This window comes from Anthonomus grandis, chromosome 10 (assembly GCF_022605725.1).
Source record: "Anthonomus grandis grandis chromosome 10, icAntGran1.3, whole genome shotgun sequence".
NCBI lineage: Eukaryota > Metazoa > Arthropoda > Insecta > Coleoptera > Curculionidae > Anthonomus > Anthonomus grandis.
In genome coordinates, this window is record NC_065555.1 from 3,800,636 (window position 1) to 3,822,606 (window position 21,971).

The window sequence follows — 21,971 nt, forward strand, 5'->3', positions numbered from 1 at the left end:
AATTACTATGGTTTAAAGTATAAACATATACAGTTCAGACGTCCTGTGATAAGTCACGCTTCTCTCGGCTCCGTTATCGATAAAAAGTTTTTGTGAATAACGCGAATTCCTCACTTGATGCTAAACGCGTACTTAACAATGGTAAAGAAATGTGTGTAAAACTTGTGTGAATTCCAATTTTTAAACAAATAAATATGGTTGAAAATCAGAGTACGGAAATATGCAATAACTGCGATAAAGTAGTGGACAATGATCAAGTGTATATTTGCGATCTTTGTGCGGCAAAAATACACAAAAAATGTACGAACTTATCGTCTTCGGAAATAAAATGTATGCCATTGCAAAGAAGAGTTTTAGTGCTGTTATGCTTTAAGTGCAAGGAAGTTTTAGAAAAAACTCCAGAAATGTTTAATTTGATGAAAGAAATGAAAAATGAACTAGTAAACCTAAAAAGTGAAGTAACTGAACTTAGAAAAGAAATCAATATTAACAAGAAACAACAAAATACTTATTCTGATATTGCAAAAAGGGGCCAAACAATAATGGGAAATAAACCATCTCAATTTCCTACATTAATTATGAAATCCAAGAGTGGTTTAGACTCTGAAAAAACGCTAAAACTAATCCAAGAAAAAATAAATCCTAATGATCTGAAAATAGGAGTGAAAAATATTAATAGCACAAAAAATGCAAATATAATTGTTAAATGCAACACAAAAGAGAAAAATAGGATCACTGAAAAAAGCAATTGAAACAAAATTAGGACACACAGTGGAGGCTAACATACCGAAGAAGAAAAGGCCACGAGTTAAAATTGTTGGATACACAGGGGACGGAACACCAGAAATCATTGAAGACAAAATAATACGTCAAAACCATTGGATAATGCAAAATGATGAATTTACAGTAACTTACATCAAAAGGAACGAACAAAAAAAATTCTCAATTTTTTTCCTGGAGTGTGAACCGGAGGCCTACTGGAAGTTTATTGGCTCAGGAATGGCCTGTATTGGATGGAATCGTGCTGTGTATGACGATGTTCCATTTACAAGATGTTATAAATGCCAAGGATACAATCACAAAAGCAATGTTTGTAATAATAATACAGCATGTGGAACCTGCGCGGGTGAGCACGAAACAAAAACATGTAAAAGTGTTCAACACAAATGTTATAACTGCATCTCAGCAAATAGAAAATATAATTTAAACCACAATGTTGAACATACAGCCCTAGATAGCAATTGTCCATCAACAAAATATTTTCTTGAAAGCACAAAGAAAAAGATTGACTATGGAGAATAATGGTTGTAATTAATCAAGAAGACCTTCTGAACAAAATGGATGGAGATGACAATATCTAATACTAAGAGAGTGGATAGCAGTATGTTGCATAATGAAGTAAATGTAAATGCAAGTATTTTTAACTTGGTACATGTAAATATTAGAAGTGTAAGAAAAAATTTCGACAATCTAATTCTATTGTTAGAAAATTTTAATTTAGGCTTTACAGACATAATTGTATTAAGTGAAACTTTTCAAGTATCCTCGAAGGATGACTTTAATATAAGGGGTTATGAAACATTCTATAATGAAGGCAAATACAATAAAAATGATGGAATCATAATTCTGATAAAACCTAAATTGGACCCGGTGTTCTCCACAGTAATATTGCCGAAATCTCAAGTCACTTTGGCTAGAGTAGTATGTCATATCAAGGATATTACTGTGGGAGTTACAGCCGTGTATAAGCCACCTCCTATTTCAAAAGATCTTTTTATTCAGGATTTGGAAGAATTCTTAAGTTTAAATAACAATAATCAACAATTAGAAATATTTACTGGGGACGTTAATATAGATCTATTAAATCTTGAAGATAATAATGTTATTAAGTATTCAACTGTAATGTCACAATCGGGCTATTTATCTTATATAAATTCAATTACACGACCAGACACCAAAACTAATTTAGATCACATTTTCTTAAAATGTAAAAATATTTCTTCCGCAGAGTTTAAATCATTTGTTTTAGATAGCTGTCTAACAGATCATTTTCCAGTAATCAGCTGTCACCCAAAAAACAGAATCTAATAAAAAATCAATAAACATACATAATCTTAAAAGACTGTTAAATGAACAAGACTGGACGTTAATAAAAGAAATAGACAATCCTGATCAAGCAATGAGCACTTTTTTTGAAATCTATACAAAGCATATAAAAAGCCCCGAAAGCCACTCTTTATATTACAAGAAATACAGAAAAATTAAAAAATGGATTACCAATGGTATAATAGCCTCAATCAAACATAGGGACAAACTAAAACGAAAACTATTAAAAAATTATAATGTAGAACTAGAAAATGAATATAAAAATTATAGAAACCATTTAAATAAAATTATATCAATTCAAAAAAGAAATTATTATAGAAATGAGATTAATAAAAATAAAGATAATATGAAGAAAATGTATGAAGTAATAAGAGATGCAACGAATCAAAAACAGACTGAAAAACTTCACATTAAAATAAAAAATTAAAATGGGGAAAACTTCCAAGATGAACATCAAATGGCTGACTTTTGTAATCAATATTACACAAATATTGGTATTCAGATGGCAGAAAAAATCCTCACAACCTCACAACCCACATAGCCTAGAGAACCCTATTACACAATCTATATATTTTAAAACCTATTACCCATAATGAACTAATAAAACACATTAACAACCTTAAAAATAAATGTTCCCCAGGTTTTGATGGTATATCGGCTAATCTGATTAAACAAACACACATAGAAATTCTAGAGCCACTTATTCACATCATAAATCAAATCTATAAGACTGGACATATACCTTCAAGCTTTAGATTAACAGTTGTCACTCCGATTCATAAATCAGGACCCAAAAATGTTGTCAGTAATTACCGGCCGATAAGCTTAATAATTTGCTTCGCAAAAATATTTGAAAAAAGTCTGAAAGACAGATTATTGAGCTTCTTTGTCACTAATAACATTTTGGCTGAAAATCAATATGGGTTTTTACCAGGTTGTAGTACTTCCGATGCATTACACAAACTCACTTCAGCAGTCACTAATCTTAAACAGAGCAGAAAGTGCCTTGGTGTTTTCATAGATCTCGCTAAGCCATTTGATACTGTTCCACATAACAAACTGTTTGAAGTTTTGGAACATTATGGGATAAAAGGAACTGCAATAACTCTAATGAAGAATTACTTAAAAAATAGACAAGTTGTTAAAATAAATAATACTTTAAGCAAAGAAGAGGTAATACAGATAGGAGTCCCGCAAGGCACAGTGTTAGGCCCGGTTCTGTTTATAATTTACTTAAACTCTCTCCTTAAAACAAAACTTAATAATGGAGAAATTATTTCATACGCAGACGACACAGCATTACTTTTTAATGGTACAGACTGGGATCAAACAAAGCAGTATGCCATAGAAGGCCTTAATCAAGTAAAAAATTGGCTGGAAACATTTAAGCTAAGTCTAAATGTCACCAAAACCAACTACATTGCCTTTTCACTAACTGCAGCAAATAGACCCAATTTTGCTCAGTTTTCTATTGATAGATATAATCAGATCAAGGAAACAGCTCATACTAAGTATCTCGGGATATATGTGGATCAGAATCTTAAATGGCATGTACATGCAGATTATCTGGCAAATAAACTAAAAAAGTTGATTTATAAATTTTATATACTTAGAACGTTTCTAAATATATAACAAATCAAGGCTTTTTCCTACAAATCAACTTTTTACAGAACAAGCAACTAATATAAGGACATTATACATTACAACAATATGTACATATATTCATTTTAAAACTCACATAAGAAACCATATAAATCATATCCATAATATAAGATCAAGGGCTAGAGGTGATTTATACATTCCTAGCAGTTTAAAAAATATAAATTTAAAATTCTTTGTATACTTAGCACCAAAAACCTATAATCTTCTGCCTTGCACATTAAAAAAATTAAAAAATAAATCAAAATTTAGCAAGGAATGCAATAAGTATGTTCATAACCATTACCAAGATTTTGCCACTGTTTTCTAATGTAGGATAGTTAGTTTTTATACTTGTATATAATATGTAATAACAAGTGTTATGCAATTGTTGAGAGACGTAGGTGTTTAGGACTAAAAGGAGAAAAATATTTCATTTAAAACTAGGACAAAAAATATAAAATCGAGAGCAGGATTTATCACAATAGTTTTAAGGTTAGTTAAGCAAGTTTATTATAATTCGGAAAATAGAACCAACTTTTTTTTTGAAACAACAGCGCACACAGGTGTGTTATGAACACCTAGGCGTTAATTTAAGATAGATACAGTGTAATAATATATATATATTTTTTTTGTTCGTACATAATTTTTCTTTTTATAAAATTACTGTAAATAAATGTGGCAGGGAGTCAGGGTGTACTGATCCCTCCAAATAATAATAATAAAAATAATAATAAAAAACAGCAGATGCAATTTCATTTGCTTCTTTGCGATGTTTATCCATGTCCATGCAAAAATCCGAACATTTTCTGGAGTAAGTGAAGAATGAGAGTCTCCTGTGACTGTTGTGAAGTTATACATATACAGTTATCTGCTGTAGTACTATACACTTTGATCTGGAATTTTGGGCAGAGTTAAATTCTTTTGACAATCAAAACTTATTATTAGCAACCCTTCTTTTTTTTCTCTCAATTTTGCAAAAAAAGCTTTTGCTCTCAGTTTGTGAATTCGATCAGTTCAATTATTATCTTGTTTTTCTCACTCGCATCTTTTTCCTCTTTTAGCTTTTCTCCAAGCTCCAAACATTTTGAACATACATCGGTACGTGGAGATCCAAAACCTATGTTAAAATGGGTATTAAAAATTGATCGGAAATAACTTTCTTTTACCTGAAGCTCCAGAGAAGCCTCGCTTTTCTATAATTTCCACAAACGCCGAATATTTAGGCTGCTGGGTAAATAAACTCTGCATGCTGTTTTGCTGTGGCCTTAAATTTTTTTATAAAGCTAATTATTGTATGTCTTCTATAGGCTGAAATAATCTTTCTTTTTTATTTTCACCTCGCCTTTCTTTTGCCATATTACGACTTGTGAAATGTCGATGCAAAACACCTTTTACTCTATCTAGGCGAAGGCAAAGTACACCTAAAAAACTTTCACGGCAAACTGGTACCAAATTATTATTTTGATTCTTTGGGATGAAATACTTGCACGCAAATTGTCGACTGGATGGATGTTCCCTTGTTATTTCGACGGCGACGTGGTACCTCTATCTGGGAGAACTTTATTTATGATAAAGTTGTCTTGACCCATTTTAGTTTGGTTCTCGTAAAAAGCATTATGAAACTTTTTAATATCTAACATTGTCAAAGTACTGCATCTATAACTTTTAGTACAATGTTTACATTTTGGGTATTTTGGTAGAGTTACAGCAGAATATCTAAAAGAAGAACACACCATCCTTAGTTTTTCTTAACTTTAAAAATAGTACAGTCAATGTGTATTTTTTTTTTAAACTATCTAAATCGCTAATTTTTTGAGGGTCGATTCTATTTCCGAAGAAAAGCTTAAGTCCTCGGAATTGAGAGTCTCACCCCCCCCCCCCCCCTTTTTTTGGAAAACTCAAAAAGTTTTTCAAATCCATTTTCCAGCTAAACAGCGAGTCACACAGAAAAACTTATTGAACTTAAAATGTAGAGCTTTTTGTGCTCTACAATTCATCTCATGGGCCCGAAGCTGTAGAACCAAAACTCGAAAAGTTAGAGGGCGCCAAAGTCACCAAAAATGACTTTTTTCATTTTTTCACTGAGAAACAATTTTTTTTACTATCGCAAGTATTGCAAAAATGTAGAGGACAAAAATACCTACAAAATGCATGTCTTACTTTTTTTTTCGATTTACCGTTTTTGAGATATAATGCATTTAATACCGAAATGTTTACTTTCGTGTATGTAGCCTGCCTCAGATGTTTGGCGAAAGCTGTTTTCTGGTCTTTTCCACATTCCTTTTCCAATTTTCTGGAGCTCGCTGCCTCTTTGTAGCCTTATTTTGATTTACTACGGCGATTTCTTTCGTGTTATCGCACATTACTTTTTTAAATTAAATAAACTTTGAAAACATACTGTGGTCAACCGCAAACGAGACGTTTCTGACAGCAATTCAAAATAATAATATCGACGGAATACTATTTTGACCACATGACTACCTAGCTGAGTATCTATCTGATTGGCTAATTTGGATTTGGCGGTATTTGAAAATAAACCAAGTTCGATTTAAGGGAATTTGAAACTGAACTGAGTTTTTAAACTATATTTTATAGTGGATTTTGTTACTGAATTTCTGTTCATGTGGATAGATATTTTTATGACGAATATAATCATGTATAATAACATATTTTTGACTAAAATTGGATTTAGCGGGTTTTGGTCCTACATGTCTCAATTTTGTGAGGTATAAATTATCATGGTAAGTTATTTCACTTATAATGTTGAGCAAACTATATCATACCTTAATATACCTGAGCTTAGTAAAAACAGTATGATTCTTCTTAATGGATTTATAAAAAGCCCTGCATGTTTATCTTTATTTGGCCTTCACTTTTTGGCAGAAAATGAGTAAAACTGACCCAAATCAGGGGTCAGTATCGCCTACCCCGGCCATAACTGAGGACAAAAAGAGCATCCAAGACGAAGAGAGGGAGAAAATCTTGAATATAGAAAACGCTATGGTGTCCAGTGTTATTGGTAAACATACAAAGAAACATTGTAAAAAACTTTGAAGTAAATTATGTTTTTTTTTAACAGAATCCTCAGAGGAAAAGAAACCTAAGGAAATAAAAGAAGGGATGGAAGTAAAACCTAAAAAGATCCCTATAGGGGGCATTCAGATGCCCGGGTTTTTCACCAGAAGCAAATCCAAAGAACAATGCAAGGTAGTATTTAAATAATAAAAAAAAACTTAATTAATGGCATTTTACGGTTATAGGACGAAGATCAGACTGAAGGCACTGAACTAATAGAACAAGACAAAAGTGAAAAAAAAGAAGACACCTCTACTTTGCCAGCGAAAATTAAGCTACCAAATCCGTTTAAGAAAACTAAACCGAGTGATCCTGAAGAAGGTAAGCAAGGTGTTTCAATAAAAAAAAAACTGTTAAACTATATTTGTATTAATTTCAGGTGATAAATCTACAGAACAAAAAGATAAAATAAAACTACTAGAGAGCATAAGGCTCCCTTTGGTTTCCGTATTTCAACGTATGAAACGGAATTCAGAGTCCCAAAATTTGACCACGAACAGCCAAGCCGGTTTGGCCTCGCTGGAAACCTTAGATGAGAAAAGTGGAAATGAGAAGGACGAAATGAAGAACGTCAATCTGGACGAGAAAAAGGACGTCGAAAAACGTGACGAACAAGAAGAAGTCAACTGGATGGAAAAACTAAAAGGATACAAAATCGCCATTGGTATTTAATAAAAGTGCTTTATTATTAAATTTTATGTTTATTAATTAAATCGAAATGATTTTCAGGGGGTCTTCTACTTTTTCTTTTGATGATGATTGTGGTGATTTTCATTTCGTCCAGGCAAGGCTCCTCCGTTCCGCGCTCCGCCCCGATTAAAGACGGGAAGTTCGTCGAAACCATTACCAGCTGTGGCTTAGTCGAAGGGTAATTGCAACTTTTAGTTATTTATTGCTTAGATAGTTTTTGTAGAGTTCTGGTAACTTTATACAATGTTTTTAGGAAAATGGAGGATAGTTCTGTAGCCTTTAGAGGAATACCTTATGCCAGACCACCAGTGGGGAACCTTAGGTTTGAATATGCCCAACCTTTAGATAATTTACAATATTGTTGGAATGGTACTTTTTTGGCCCATAATGCCACTCCGCCTTGTTTGCAGATATTGAGTAATAACACCGTTACAGGTTAGGATAATTAATTATTATTAATTCATTTTATTAGTGGGTGCTTCTTTAGTAAGGAAAAATTTGTTTTTTTACCAGTATCAGTAGCCACTAACTTAAATACATATTATGAACTAAACATAAAACCAAAATAGGTTAACTTATGACATGAATAAAAACAACATTACATAGACTAATATAGGTTTCAAATGTATACTAATTTCACTTTCTGTTCGGTCTTATTCTGGAAAGTAAAACTTAAAACCAGAGAGTGTGTTGGTGTCTTTTTTTCTGCTGTTTTAACAAATTTTAGTCGTTTTTGCCAAAGTAAAGGGGTTGGCCACTCCTAAAATAATCAAATTTGTAAACTTGTTTTAATGTTTATGATTCATTAGAGGGATATGGAAAAAATCGTGATTTTGTAGTTTATTGACTTTAAGATATGTTTAGAAAAAACGCTGAAACTTAATGATTTATTTAGAAGAATCTGTTTACCAATTTTCAAGTCTCTAACTCACTTAGTTTTAAAGATATGGACATTTTGTGCAGAGAATTCCAATTTTTTTTAAATGCTAGTATTTTCGTTTAAAAAAAAATATGGGAAAATGCTGAAACAGGTGTCCCATGGTTTCAGAAGGAGAATTTGTCTATCAATTTTCAAGTCTCTAGGCATTTTCTGCTGGGAATCTGCTCCATTTAAAAATATATTATAGAAAAACGCTGAATGTTTCCAATGATTTTAAAGAAAGAATTTGTGTACCAAATTTTAAATCTCTAACTCACTTAGGTTCAAAGATATGGTCATTTTCTGCTGAGAATTTACATTTTTTATATTTTTTTTCAACTTCCAAGACTAATATCTCCATTTAAAATAATATTATGGAAAAACGCTGAAATAGGTGTCCAATGATTTTAAAGGAAGAATTTGTGTACCAAATTTCAAGTCTCTAACTCACTTAGTTTCAGAGTTATGGTCATTTTCTGTCGAGATTTTAATTTTTTTTCAACTTCCAAGACTAATATCTCCATTTAAAAATATATTATGGAAAAACGCTGAAATATTGACGAAAAACAAAGAAAACACAAAGTCACGGTCTCACAACATGTAATTAAACGGGCTACACGTGTTTCGCTCTAGTTAGAGCATCATCAGTGGTGTGGAGGCTAAGAGTGTTTTGCAGACGACTGATACAAGAAATAAGAACATCTTACGCGCTAAAATTATAAACTTTTTAAATTCTAGATGTGGCTCGAACAGCTTAAACAATAACATCAATAAAAAGCACCTAATTTCGCTAAAAAATAAAATAAAGAGTAACGATTTGATATTGTCAAAAGCAGACAAGGGTAATTGCTTAGTCATTCTAAACAAGACTGACTATATTCAAAAGATATTGGATTTTCTGGACTCGGAGGATTTCATTACAGTTAATAGAGACCTCACCAATTCGTATTTTACTAAAGTTAAGCAAACATTGGACAGATGTAGCTTAACTCTCGATTTCTTTAACACTAAAAAAGAAAACTGTATCCTATGAATCCTAGAACTCCGATCCTTTATGGTCTCCCCAAAATCCATAAGACCAGTGGTTTCCTTTGTTAACTCCCCATGCTATAATCTTTCCTCTTGGTTGAATAATGTTCTCAGGGAGGTGACCAACTTTAAAAGTATTTATTCGACTAAGAATTCTGTTGACCTAACCAACAGTTTGAAAAATCTAAACTTATTTCCTTAGATGTAAAAAATCTTTTTCTCAGCATCCCTCCCAAAGATTGTTTAAAGTTAGTGAGAACTCTCCTATTAAAAACATCTCTTAGTCGTATAGTTATTGAGGGTCTTTTAGACTTACTCAATATAGTGATCAACCAACATTTTTTCCAGTGTGACAATAAAATTTTTAGGCAGGTCTCAGGTTTGGCTATGGGTTGTTGTATTTCCCCTCTGCTAAGCGAGATTTTCATGAGTCATCTAGAAAGAGAAATAGTTGAGGGTAGGTTTAGAGATTGCCTCACGATATATAAGAGGTATGTGGATGACATTTTTATAATCTGGAATGGCAGGAAGGAAGACCTACCAAATTTTCTTAGTTTCGTAAATTCCTTACACCCTAACATTTCATTCACAATCGAAGAAGAAAAAGATGGTTGTTTGTCTTTTCTTGATCTTCTAGTTAAGAAATGCCACAATAAACTTTTTTTGAAATATATCGTAAGCCCACTACTACCGATAATGTAATTCAGTACTCTTCAAATTCTCCCCACTCATATAAATTTGCCTCCTTTAATTCATTTTTCTATAGATTGTTGAATATCCCCTTGTTAAAAGAAGCTTTCGCTAAAGAATTGATTATTATAAAACATATTGCTCTCAACAACGGATTTCCCCTTCATTTAATAGACAAAATTTATTACAAATTTTTAAATAAATATAAATCAGCAAAATAAAAATGAATCAGCTGGGACTGGGAACTCTGGAACAACGGATGTTGGGGGCGACCATCTGCAACAGGGATTTACTTTGGGACAAAATCGAAAACGTACAAATACAAATCGTAATCGGAATCTGGTTTTAGGAGAAGCGGACTTTCGAGGTGATGAAAATTTCGCAGGTTCAGTAAATAGGGAATATTTTTATCTGGGACGTGTTAAAATGGGAGTGACCCCTGGTTTTATTGAAGAGCACATTAAAAAGCGGTGCCCTCAGATTAGGGACCTTAAAGTAGAATTGTTGCCAGTTAAGGGTGAGACTATTTCTTTTAAGATAAGCATCAACGGCGATTGTAGGGATGATTTTTTAAGGCCGGATAACTGCCCTAGAGGAGTTATCTTGCGAAAATTTTGGTTAAATAATAAACGCAAGATAAATTTTCATCAAAATCAAATGAATCAGACCATAGTTTAGTGCGGGATGGCCCTTCTGGTTCAGGTGTTTGCGTGTATTATGCTAATACAGGTGGTATGAGAACTAAAATAAAAGATTTTCAGCAGGCACTTAGTTGCTGCTGCTATGATATTGTTATGATTGCAGAGACTTGGTTAACATCTGAATATTCAGATGCTGAAATTGGTGTATCAAACTATGATTTATATAGATATGATCGTCAAATGGGTACGAATACTACCAAGGCTCGTGGAGGTGGTGTATTGATTGCGGCTAAAAAGAGTTTATGTACACATAGAATTGGTATCCCACTTGTTGATGTGGATATTTATCAGATCTATTTGACTTTTACAATAGACAATCAAAGCTTTGTTGTTGGTTGCATTTATATACCATCTCCATCTCCACTTCAAGCCTATTTAAGCCATTGTGAATCCGTTGAATATGTATATAGTAGATATTCAAGTAGTTTGTTTGTCTTGGCAGGTGACTACAATTTACCACATGCTAGATGGGAGAATGATGATCTTGGTTTGGTGGTTGGTGGTTGTCTGGAGAGTGACAGAGAGTCTGTGCTTTCTCTGGCCAACTGCTTTAGCTTCTATAACTTTTTCCAGGTAAATGGGGTTCTAAATACCAACGGGGTTGCCTTGGATCTCGTATTTAGTAGCTCAGATTTAATTAGTGTTGAACGTGCAATAGACAAAATTTTTGAGAATAGCTTATACCATACAGCAATTAGTTTCGACCTTTGTTGTGCAGAAAATTCTGATGATATGATATATGAGGAATATTTTTATGATTTTGGTAAGGGAGATTACATAGCAATTAACGATTGTCTTGCTGGGATAGACTGGAATCAATTGTTTTTGGGAGAGACATCTATTGATGTCATAGTTTCAATTTTCTATAATGTGATCTACTCCTCAATGGAAAGGTTTATTCCTCTAAAGAGGTACAAAAATTCTTCTTTTCCATGTTGGTTTTCTTCAGAGCTTCGCAGTTTGATCATAAGAAAAAAACAAATTCACAAAAAGTTTAAAATTAGTGGTCAACAGCAGGATTATGATGAATTTGTATTGTTGAGACAACAATGTGAGTACTTAAGAGAGTTGTGCTATCAACAATACATTAATAAGGTGGAAATGAATCTCGCTGGCAATCCAAGGTACTTCTGGTCATATATTCAAAATAAAAGAACTGGTTTTAGTCTTCCCTCCAGAATGACATACAATAACAGGATTAGTATGAATATCTCGAATACTGCGGATATGTTTGCAGAATACTTTTCATCCGTCTATTCGGATGAGCAAGTCAATGACACACCATCTTTTGATTTTGATAAATCAATTTGTCTGAGCACTTTAACTCTGTCAACACAGGATGTTTATGAGGTTATTACTTCCTCTAAGAATAAGCTCTGCTCTGGACCAGATGGGATTCCGGCATTCTTCCTAAAGAAATGTGTTTGTGTTCTTACGAGACCAATACTGTTCATTTTTAACAAATCTCTAGATACTGGTTCTTATCCCACTCTCTGGAAGAGAAGTTTTCTAAAACCCATTTTTAAATCTGGTAGTAGAAATTAAATTTCCAATTATCGGGCTGTGTGTAACCAATCTGAGTTGCCAAAGCTGCTTGACTGCCTGGTCAGTCATAGGATTGCCTGGAGTTTTAAATCTTTATTTAATCCTGAGCAATTTGGATTTATAAAAGGCAGATCTACTGATGCTAATTTGGTGCTGTATGTCAACTACCTCTACCGCTGCTTGGAGAAGGGACTTCAGGTTGACTCAATATATACAGATTTTTCCAAGGCTTTTGATCGAGTTAACCATGGGGTACTCTTGCAGAAGCTTAGGGCTTTAGGTATTGTGGGGCCTCTTCTTCAGTGGATCTCGGGATTCATCAGAGGTAGAACCCAGATTGTTAAGATTGTTAATCTTGGAGGTACATGTTCCTCTGAAATTTTGGTACCATCTGGGGTGCCACAGGGCTCTCACTCGGGCCCTGTTTTGTTTTGCCTCTTTTTGATTGATTTAGTTTGGAAACTTGAAAATTGTCGTGTGCTAATGTTTGCTGATGATGTGAAGCTATTTAGGCTTATCACATCCCTTTCTGATGCTGTGCTCCTGCAAAAAGACCTCAATTTATTCTTTGACTGGTGCCACTTGAATAGAATGTCCCTTAATATCAATAAGTGCCATAAGATTACTTTTTCTAAGCAAAGAGACCCTATTGCTTTTCTTTATAAAATAAATAATGTAGCAATTGGTGTCAAAACAGAGGTTTCTCACTTAGGAATATTTATTGACTCCAGGTTGTCTTTTAAAAGTCACATCAATCAGGTGACTGGTAGGGCAATGAAAATGCTGGGTTTTATCCAACGGTCTACAACTGATTTATCTTTGTTTACTTTTAGATTACTTTATTGCTCTCTTGTTAGGCCCACCTTGGAGTATGGCTCAATTGTGTGGTCCCCGTCATATAACTGCTACATTGGGCAGATTGAAAAAACTCAAAATAAATTTTTAAGGGTGGCGGCTTTTAGATGTGGTTACAGGAGACAGGAGTATTACTATCAGTGGGTCAGGGATAACCTGAACTTACCCACATTGGAGTCACGAAGAACATTACTCGACTTATGTTTTATGCATAAGGTTTTAAATGCTACTATAGATTGTCCCGAGTTATTGTCTCTTTTTAAACTTAGGGTGCCTTCCAGATTGAATAGACAATCAGAAATATTTTCAGTCCCATTCCACCATACCAATTATGGCATTAATGGGCCAATTACACGAATGGCTCGAAGTGCTAATGGTCTGTCAGGACAGATAAACTTTTTTGACTCTAGGATAACATCTTTTAAGGGGCAGTTAAAGAATATTATTTCATAGGGGCTTTAATTAATTAACTCATCTACACCTTACACTGATTTATAGATAGTTTTGTATATAATGTTTCTGAATATATATGTTTCTATGGGTATGCTATGTAATACTTTTGTAAATGGATTCCGTTAATAAATAAATAAATAAACCTACAATATTGTTCATAATAACGACTCAATAAGTTCCTTTAGATCCTTGACCTTTTTTGGTTCTATTTCCGTAAATTTAGTAAGATTCTTTAAATCCCTAAATGTAAAAATCGCGTTTAAGACAGTCAATAATTTAAAGAACCAATTGGTCAGTAGAGTGGACAGGGCAGGCATCCTTTCTAAATCGGGAGTTTACTCTTTAAAATGTGACGATTGCAACGCAGTATACATTGGCCAGTCTGGAAGAAAAATCTCTACACGCATTATAGAACACGTAGCGTTTTTTGAAAAATTTAAAAATACCAATGTCAGTGATACCAAATCAGCGTTTGCGAACTATTTGCTGGCCTCTACTCATAATTTTTCTCCGGGGGTGGGAGCTGAAATGCTTCATGAATGCCCTAAAGGTAAGAAGCTTGACCTTCTGGAGAAAATGGAAATTACAAAAGCTAAAAAGAGTCCTGTTCTCGTATATGTGAATGACGTGTTTACTTTTGAACCTAATTTAATTTTTAACAATTTAATTTAGCTAAGTATCGTTTAATATTTTCCTTGTAGTCACTTTTTTCAATTTACATTGGCTAACGTGTTAAGTTGTTTTAGAATTAGGTCCGTATAGCCGATCGATTTTACACTTATACTTATAACCTTGTTGTACCGGGTTCGTTTCTCGTTGAGTCTATGTTGTTGCGTTCCACTTTTTAATTTTTTGCTTTGTACAATTATAATTATTGTTTATTTATGTACTGTGAAGTGTGTGGATGGCTTCTAAAGGTTTTTTTATTGTTTTATGTAAGTTTTTAGTTTTGTTTAAGTAGTATATTTATTTTAGGCCTGATGATGCTCTAACTAGAGCGAAACACGTGTAGCCCGTTTAATTACATGTTGTGAGACCGTGAGTTTGTGTTTTTCGTCAATTTTGTATGTTGGTCTCTTAGAGAATAATGGATGAGATTTTTGGACGCTGAAATATGTTTCCAACGATTTTATACGAAGAATCTGTATACAATTATTGTTGTTGCATAGGCGGGTTCTAATTTTGATTTTACAAGAACAATTATACCGTCATTTTTATTGCACTGTAAAAAGTTACATAATCCCTTATATTAAAATTTGTTCATGGAAAATAATCCGCTTAATACGATAATATCAGTTAATTCTATATAAATTAATATTTTCTAATGAAAGAATTACATTTTCGAAATTTTTCTTAGCCCTTCTAAAGTTAAGGTGTATTAAGTTACAAATATTATTTTTTACATTTATGTTATTATGTAATGGATCACGGTCTTAGTTACTATATCGTCTTTTTCCATATTGGTCAGACTTGTGCAAAGCTTGTAAGCGATAAAACGTTTTTAAAATCATCGAATTAAACACTTACTACCTGAAAGACGTGTTTCAATAAATTGGTAAAAGTTTTGATGTACAGCCTAGTAAAAAATAAGCAACTACAATACAGTGAAAGCTCCCATAAGCGGACACTCACGGTTTCGTAACATTTGTCCGCCTATGGGAGGTGTCCGTTTAAAAGAGAGTATGTGAGTATAGAGTATAAATAACGGGGTATACAATCATGAGGTAATACATAATCATGAAAACAGAAACTCTTTTTGAAAAAAGTTTAAAATGTTTGTCTGACGAAATTTCACCATCTTTTGCTGAAGGAGACAATTTTCGTATTAACTTTCTAAATTTTTTAAATGTTGAAATGCAGTGAAATCACCTTTAGCAAATTTTTTCAATATAGAAATATGATTTAGAGCTTCCCCATATGAATTTATAGTTTTTGAACCTCTTAGTGAGTCCACCAGTTCCACTTCCTCTTCTGAGTCCTTTGGACTACCATATTCAAGTTGGCCTGGGTTTTCTACATCGAAATTCGAAAAGTTGTCAATGGCATTTTCTTCTATTGTTATGTTATTGTCTAAGGCCAGGAAATCATCTACTTTCTGGGGGTCTGCTACTACTAAATGTTTGGCATGTCGCAGTAACTGAGCAAGTGTCGCTAAGGGCAGATCGTCTTTAGCATCGCAATAATTTGGCTCAGCAAATTCTGAGCTACATCCACTTTTTCTGAATCCAGCTTTGCCAAAACAGTTCTTAATTGTAGAGGAATTTACTTTATCCCATGCTGTTTTTATAAAATACAAAGCTTGACTTTGTAAGCTCAGATAAGCTTTGGACATCGTCAATTTTTGTTAAAATATGTTTTAAAATCAAATTTCCTATAATAAAATTTAAAGTTCTTTATAATACCTTGATCCAAGGGCTGACAAACTGAAGTTGTGTTTGGCGGTAAAAATATAATTTTCACATTTTTCATTTTCAGGTCACGAGGATGAGAGCATGCATTGTCTAAAAATAAAAGAACTTAGAACTTTTCCGGTCGACTTCCAGTAACCACTCAGACATGATTTCTCGGGTCATCTATGCCTTTTTATTGAATTTCCAAGTCGCTGGTAGATCCTTAATAGCAACGTTTTTTAAAGCACGGGGACGAGCCGCTTTCCGATCACAATCAAATCGCATTTTTCACCGGACATATTTGCACAGAATAAAATGGTTAGTCTATTTTTAGACAACTTTCCACCCACACACGTTTCTCCTTAAGGGACAGAGTTTTGTCGGGCAATGCGCGAAAAAAAAGTCCATTTTCATCTGCGTTGTACACGTCTTCTGGTTTGTAGCCAAGCAACATGGACGAAAGTTTCTCCAAAAATTGTCACACATCAACTTGATTTACTGCAGCAGCTTCGCCAGATATGCATTTGAAACTCACACTATGTCTCTTGCGCCACTTTTGCAGCCACCCGTCGGACGCACTGAAGTTATTATAGCCCAAAGTAATGGCGATTTCTTTAGCTTTCATTTTCACTAACGGCCCTGAGATTGGAATGTTTTGACTTCTAGCTTTCACAAACCACTCAAAACATGTTTTGTCTATAGCAAAACCTTCCTTTTTTAAAAAATCCCTCTTTTGATTTATATTAGTTCCGGATTGCCATTTACTCCTGATATCTTTATTATTTTTGGCAATTTCAGGTGCTTGCGTTTTCCCAATATTAAACCTCTTTGCCAAATGACGAACTGAAACACTTTCTCTGTCTAATACGTTAACAACTTCCATCTTTTCCTTTAACGAGAGCATCCTTTTTTTTGGTGCTATTTTACAGTTACAATAATAAAATATCTCAATCAATTACGAATTTGCCTAAACTGAAGATAAACCACAAGATTACATACTGGCTAGCCAACGAAATGTGTAAATGGGGAATTACCGAATTTTATGTATGTATGTAGATATGTGCATTGCAATAAGCGGAAGTAAAAGTCGTCCGGGTATTAGAGTTTCGCGTCCGCTTATGGGAGATTTTTTGATCACATACAGAAAAATCTAGTGTCCGCGTCCGTTTATAAGGGCATCCGTTTATCGGAATGCATTTAACATTGAAAATGATATGCTGAAATTCGGTTCCAGGAACTTTGTCCGGTTAAAAGAGATGTCCGCTTATAGGAGCAAGGCACTCATTATCATCAAAACGAATTTTAAATAGAGTTTCTTCATCATATTTTACTATGGTCATGCGTTTCTAGGCATCGAAGATTGCCTTACACTGGACGTGGTCACTCCGTACGTAAGATACACCAACCCTCTGCCAGTCGTAGTCTTAATAGGAGCAGATAGTCTTGTGGGGGATTCCCCAGGGAAACTGCGCCCCTCAGCCAGATACGCCCGCTCCCGAGACGTGGTCTTCGTTAGACCAAATTTTCGAATTGGCGCTTTAGGTTTTTTGTCTTTGGGTAAAAGTTTGTCATATTTACCCATAAAATAGTCTTAATAAACCAGTCTATTCCAGATATGTTAAGTCAATCGTCTTATCCTCACACCTCGGGCAACTACGGATTGTCCGATATCCTAAGGGCGTTGCAGTGGGTCCAGTTGAATATCGAACATTTCGGAGGCAACAAGGAGAGCGTTACTTTGGTGGGGCATAAGGCGGGAGCCACTTTGGTAACCGCCTTGTCTACCATACACAATGCGAAAAAATACTTTGCACGGTAAGAAACTCTTGAAAATTCTACTTTAATCTTTTCAATTGCTGTTCAGTGTTCATTTAGTCACTTCTTATACCGATTAAAAATGATTCTTCTGAAGGGCGTGGGCCTCGTCGGGTGGCTCAATCTATCCGTCAAAGCCGCGAGAGGAATCTGAAGTGGAATTCAGAGAGTTTTTGCAAACCGTCAATTGTCAAGACGTCGCGTGTTTAAGGAACTTATCGGCCAAGAAACTGGTCAGTTCTGTGCCGGATACTTGGAGGAAACCGCAACCGGATCTGCCCCCGAAGGACGAAGAACCGGATAAAAGACATCAATGGCTGGTAAGTGTGACCTTGTATCCGGTAAATTGTTTTTGTGTCAAAAATTTATGAAATCCTCATAATTAAATAAATCAGCCAACACAGACTGATGAACATTTGGATTAAGATTCTTTGATTAGTTCCATTAGACACGCATTTTAGCATCTATCAATTAAAGATTTTTGGAATTCTTATTTTAAATTGACAAAATCTATGTAACTTACAGCTTTGAAAATTTAAATCAATATACCTTACTCAATTTCATTGCTTTTCAAAAAAACTTTATGCAAGTTTTCTCCTTAACAGTGCCATTTCCAAACACCAGAAATTGAACAATTTTCAGTAGGATTTCCACCTCCTCAACATCCCCCTAATTTGTTTTTTTTAAAACGCCGCCTTAACAGCTAAGTAAATATAAAAAAAAAGTAAGCGTTCCTCAGGAGTCACATGTGGGTCCGTTGCTTTTTACAATCTTTGTTAATGATATAGGATTATTTGTAAGAAATTGTGAATTTTTATTATTTGCTGATGATTTGAAATTGTTTTTGTCTATTGATTCTAATGTTCAATGTCAATTATTACAGGATGACTTATATTTAAATATTTACAATTATGGATCAAACGAAAGGTCCAAGCAATCATCCTTATTATGGTCTTGGTGTATAAAGAAAAATACTGAAGATTCCAATCGCTAGTACCACGGGTGTTTAAAAGCGTAGTCACTAACTTTTTCTTTCTTTCTGCGGCTTTCCTGGCCGGCTTACAGTTTCGCTTAAAAAGAGGAATGTTTTGTTTGGTCTATAACTCTTGATAAGTACATCTTTTGGCGGGGCGAGCCACTGTCGCCCTACTTCGCTGACGCAATACTTTTGTAAGTTAGTTATCGAGAAAACCTTTCCGTGGTACGTTCGTTCAATTAAAGTTATATTTTAAAAATTATTCGTGTTTTGATTTCTTGGCCGAGTTATTTATAGGACCGTCGCACACAGGCGAAAATCGGGGATAAGCCGGCCATAAATAGTAGTAGTGCTGATATGAACCACAAACATATTTTTTATAAGTAACCTTTGCTTTGTGTGTAAAAATAAGCAATTAAAATACATGTTAAGAGTAATATATTTAAGTATGTAAAGTATATACAGAGCTTACTTAACAATAACTTTGTAATAATAGTAACGCCTAACCTATCTTAATAATAATTAAAATCAATCAATATCTTCACTATCACTTTCATCAGCAGAAATTGTTGGTTCATCAAAAAATGCTAAAACTTCTAAAGGGTACTGTTTAAGCTTTTTAGCAGATGATTTTTTCATATTGGAGATTAAAGGATCAGAAGATATTAAGAGATTACAAAATATATCTTCCATGTTTTGTTTTCTTGAAAACTTCCGTGCATGAAATTCTCTGAATCTTTTAATATCTTTATTTCTTGATTTGGCTTCTTCGCCAAGTTGCCCAATTGGAACAAAAAATTTGATATTATATCAGAACTCTGCATTAAGATTTTATGCACGGAAGTTGGCATATTGTACCACGGATACAATTCTACAAATTTTCTGGCCGTATCATGACAGTAATCCTTAAAACTATCGATTTTAATATGAAAACCACTAGAAATTGTTAATAAAATTACTCTGAATCTAAATATCAAATCTTGATTAATGCCTGTAATTTCCGAAGCTTTAGCAGCATTCTCAAAAAAACGGCGAGCAGTGTTGCTGTCATTAGTACTTCCAAAACCAGGTTTTGGTCGGTCAACCAATAGTCCCATTTCTTTAAAAAATAAGTCTTGGATTCGTTTTTTGGCATTTGCAAGTTTTTCTTTGTTTTCCTGGCCTCGCGCTTGCCATTGCTTAAATTCCATCTTATAAGATAGATGCAGCAAACACTCAAAAAAACGAATCCAAGCATGTAAAGATGACAAACCAAATTGAAATCTAGATTCGTCAGCAATTTTCTGTTTTAAAACCTTATCGATATTGTTAAAATCTTTGGATGTTAGATTACACAAATAGCATCTCTGAGTTGAAGTATTTTCAGTAACAGCATTACACAATTTGCCATCTATCATTGTAAAATATAAAATGTGTTTTAAAAATACATTGTTTCCTTGAATATCAAGCTTTGTTGGTTGCAAATCTGAAATTTGTTGGTCAAAATATTGCTTTTCTCTCACTGATAACTCTGTTGTTTCATGCCTAAACTGGACTCTAAGAGGTCTACAGAATCGTGTGGAGGAAGTTCTGGGATTTTCCCAGATTACAAACTTATCTTTTGATTTCGGATCACCGTTAATGAGCTGAATTGGTACCATTGAAGTTAAAAAGATATTAGCATCTGAAATATTGGACTCTGCAAACTGCTGTTTGTATTGATTCATCCCAGAACTCCCGTCACACCCCCATTTGCAAATTAAATTTAAATTATTATATTTTTCTTGGTTTAAAGAATTTAAAACTTCTTTTAGGGACTCAAATAACCTTAAAGATGTATGATCCAGCAAACTTTGAAGAGGCACTTCAGCAACATCCTCAGAAATGTTTAGGTTTTCTGGGTAGCACCTTTTTTTTGCGGCAGTTATTGACTCATATTAGGATAAAGAGTTGACCTATGGCTTTTTGCCGAATTTCTTATAAGATTGTATTGAAATTTTGTCAATTTAGCCTCTACAAAAAGCGATAAGGCTTCGTCCGCTGAAAACGGTATTTCACATTCTTTTTCAAGAGATTTTTTATATTTTGATGCATGGAACATGAATGAACATTTTTTAACACATCTGCTTCATCCAGTTTACCTTCGGACCTAAACTTCATTTGAGCAGCAAATGTTAGTTCTTCAGGGCTTCGATCTGCTCGCATCTGTTCAGTTCTTCTTCTTTTTGATCGGTCACTTAAATCTAAAAATCCAGTGAATGGCCTCCCTCTACTCGATAGAGTTGTATCCTGCATTTCGGCTGGTTGAGCTTCATTCATTGCAGAAGAAAATTCCAACTCAATATTTAACCAATCTCGATTTTTATTTTCAAATGCAGTTTTATTTCTTGATGCTGATGACCATTTTGTGTCATATTTCTCGATGAATTTATATATGACTTTTGAAGACCCTTCTGACAAGCGTTCAACTCGCATGGTAGAGGTCACTTTTTCTGCCAAATAACGGCACTGCTCCATTCTTTTCTTGGACTGACAAATTCCTAACCAACTGACAAGTTGGCTTCTTTTAAACCAAGCAGATTTTGTTGCTGTCCCTGAAATAATAAGTAATTTTGTTAATTATTTTTCATAAGATTTTGCCATTTAAAATTGGTTGCCATATTGAATTTTAAACCCATATGGCAATTTTTTTATTTCTATATTAAATTTTCTATTAAATGATGTTTTATTTTATAAAAATTAATTTATTCTTCAAGTTAGTAGCAGAAAATTATTTCTTGCGTTTTGGACCTACAATAGCATTTTATACGAATTTGGACCCGGACTACAAATCTTTAAAAATATTTTTTCGTCAAGATCGCAAATTATCGCAGCAACTTAAGATTGGATCTTACAAAGGACTTATTAAGCAATAATTTAAAACTAATTTAAATTCGGGAAATTACGCGAAATCATACTTTTAGTTTAGCAGAAGATCAGAAATTTAAATTTTTAAAAAAAATTAACTGTTAACTTTTCAAAAAATCAGTAATAAAAAAAAGTAAAGAAATATTTTTAATTAATATAATTTTTAATATTCTACTTACCACTAGCAATAGGCTCCATTG

At 33.7% G+C, this 21,971-nt stretch overlaps 1 protein-coding gene across 1 annotated transcript in view; it reads left to right on the top strand.

Moving 5' to 3' along the window:
- The window catches only part of LOC126741621 (neurotactin), a 34,635-nt gene that overhangs the window by 2,403 nt on the left and 10,261 nt on the right, over positions 1–21,971 (top strand). The window contains exons 2-10 of the mRNA XM_050448132.1: positions 6,631–6,766; positions 6,827–6,954; positions 7,008–7,143; positions 7,202–7,486; positions 7,552–7,690; positions 7,766–7,947; positions 17,445–17,651; positions 17,708–17,909; positions 18,007–18,229. Coding sequence (XP_050304089.1) covers positions 6,634–6,766; positions 6,827–6,954; positions 7,008–7,143; positions 7,202–7,486; positions 7,552–7,690; positions 7,766–7,947; positions 17,445–17,651; positions 17,708–17,909; positions 18,007–18,229 — 1,635 coding nt within the window. The 5' untranslated portion in view covers positions 6,631–6,633. The remainder of the gene's footprint in view (positions 1–6,630; positions 6,767–6,826; positions 6,955–7,007; positions 7,144–7,201; positions 7,487–7,551; positions 7,691–7,765; positions 7,948–17,444; positions 17,652–17,707; positions 17,910–18,006; positions 18,230–21,971) is intronic.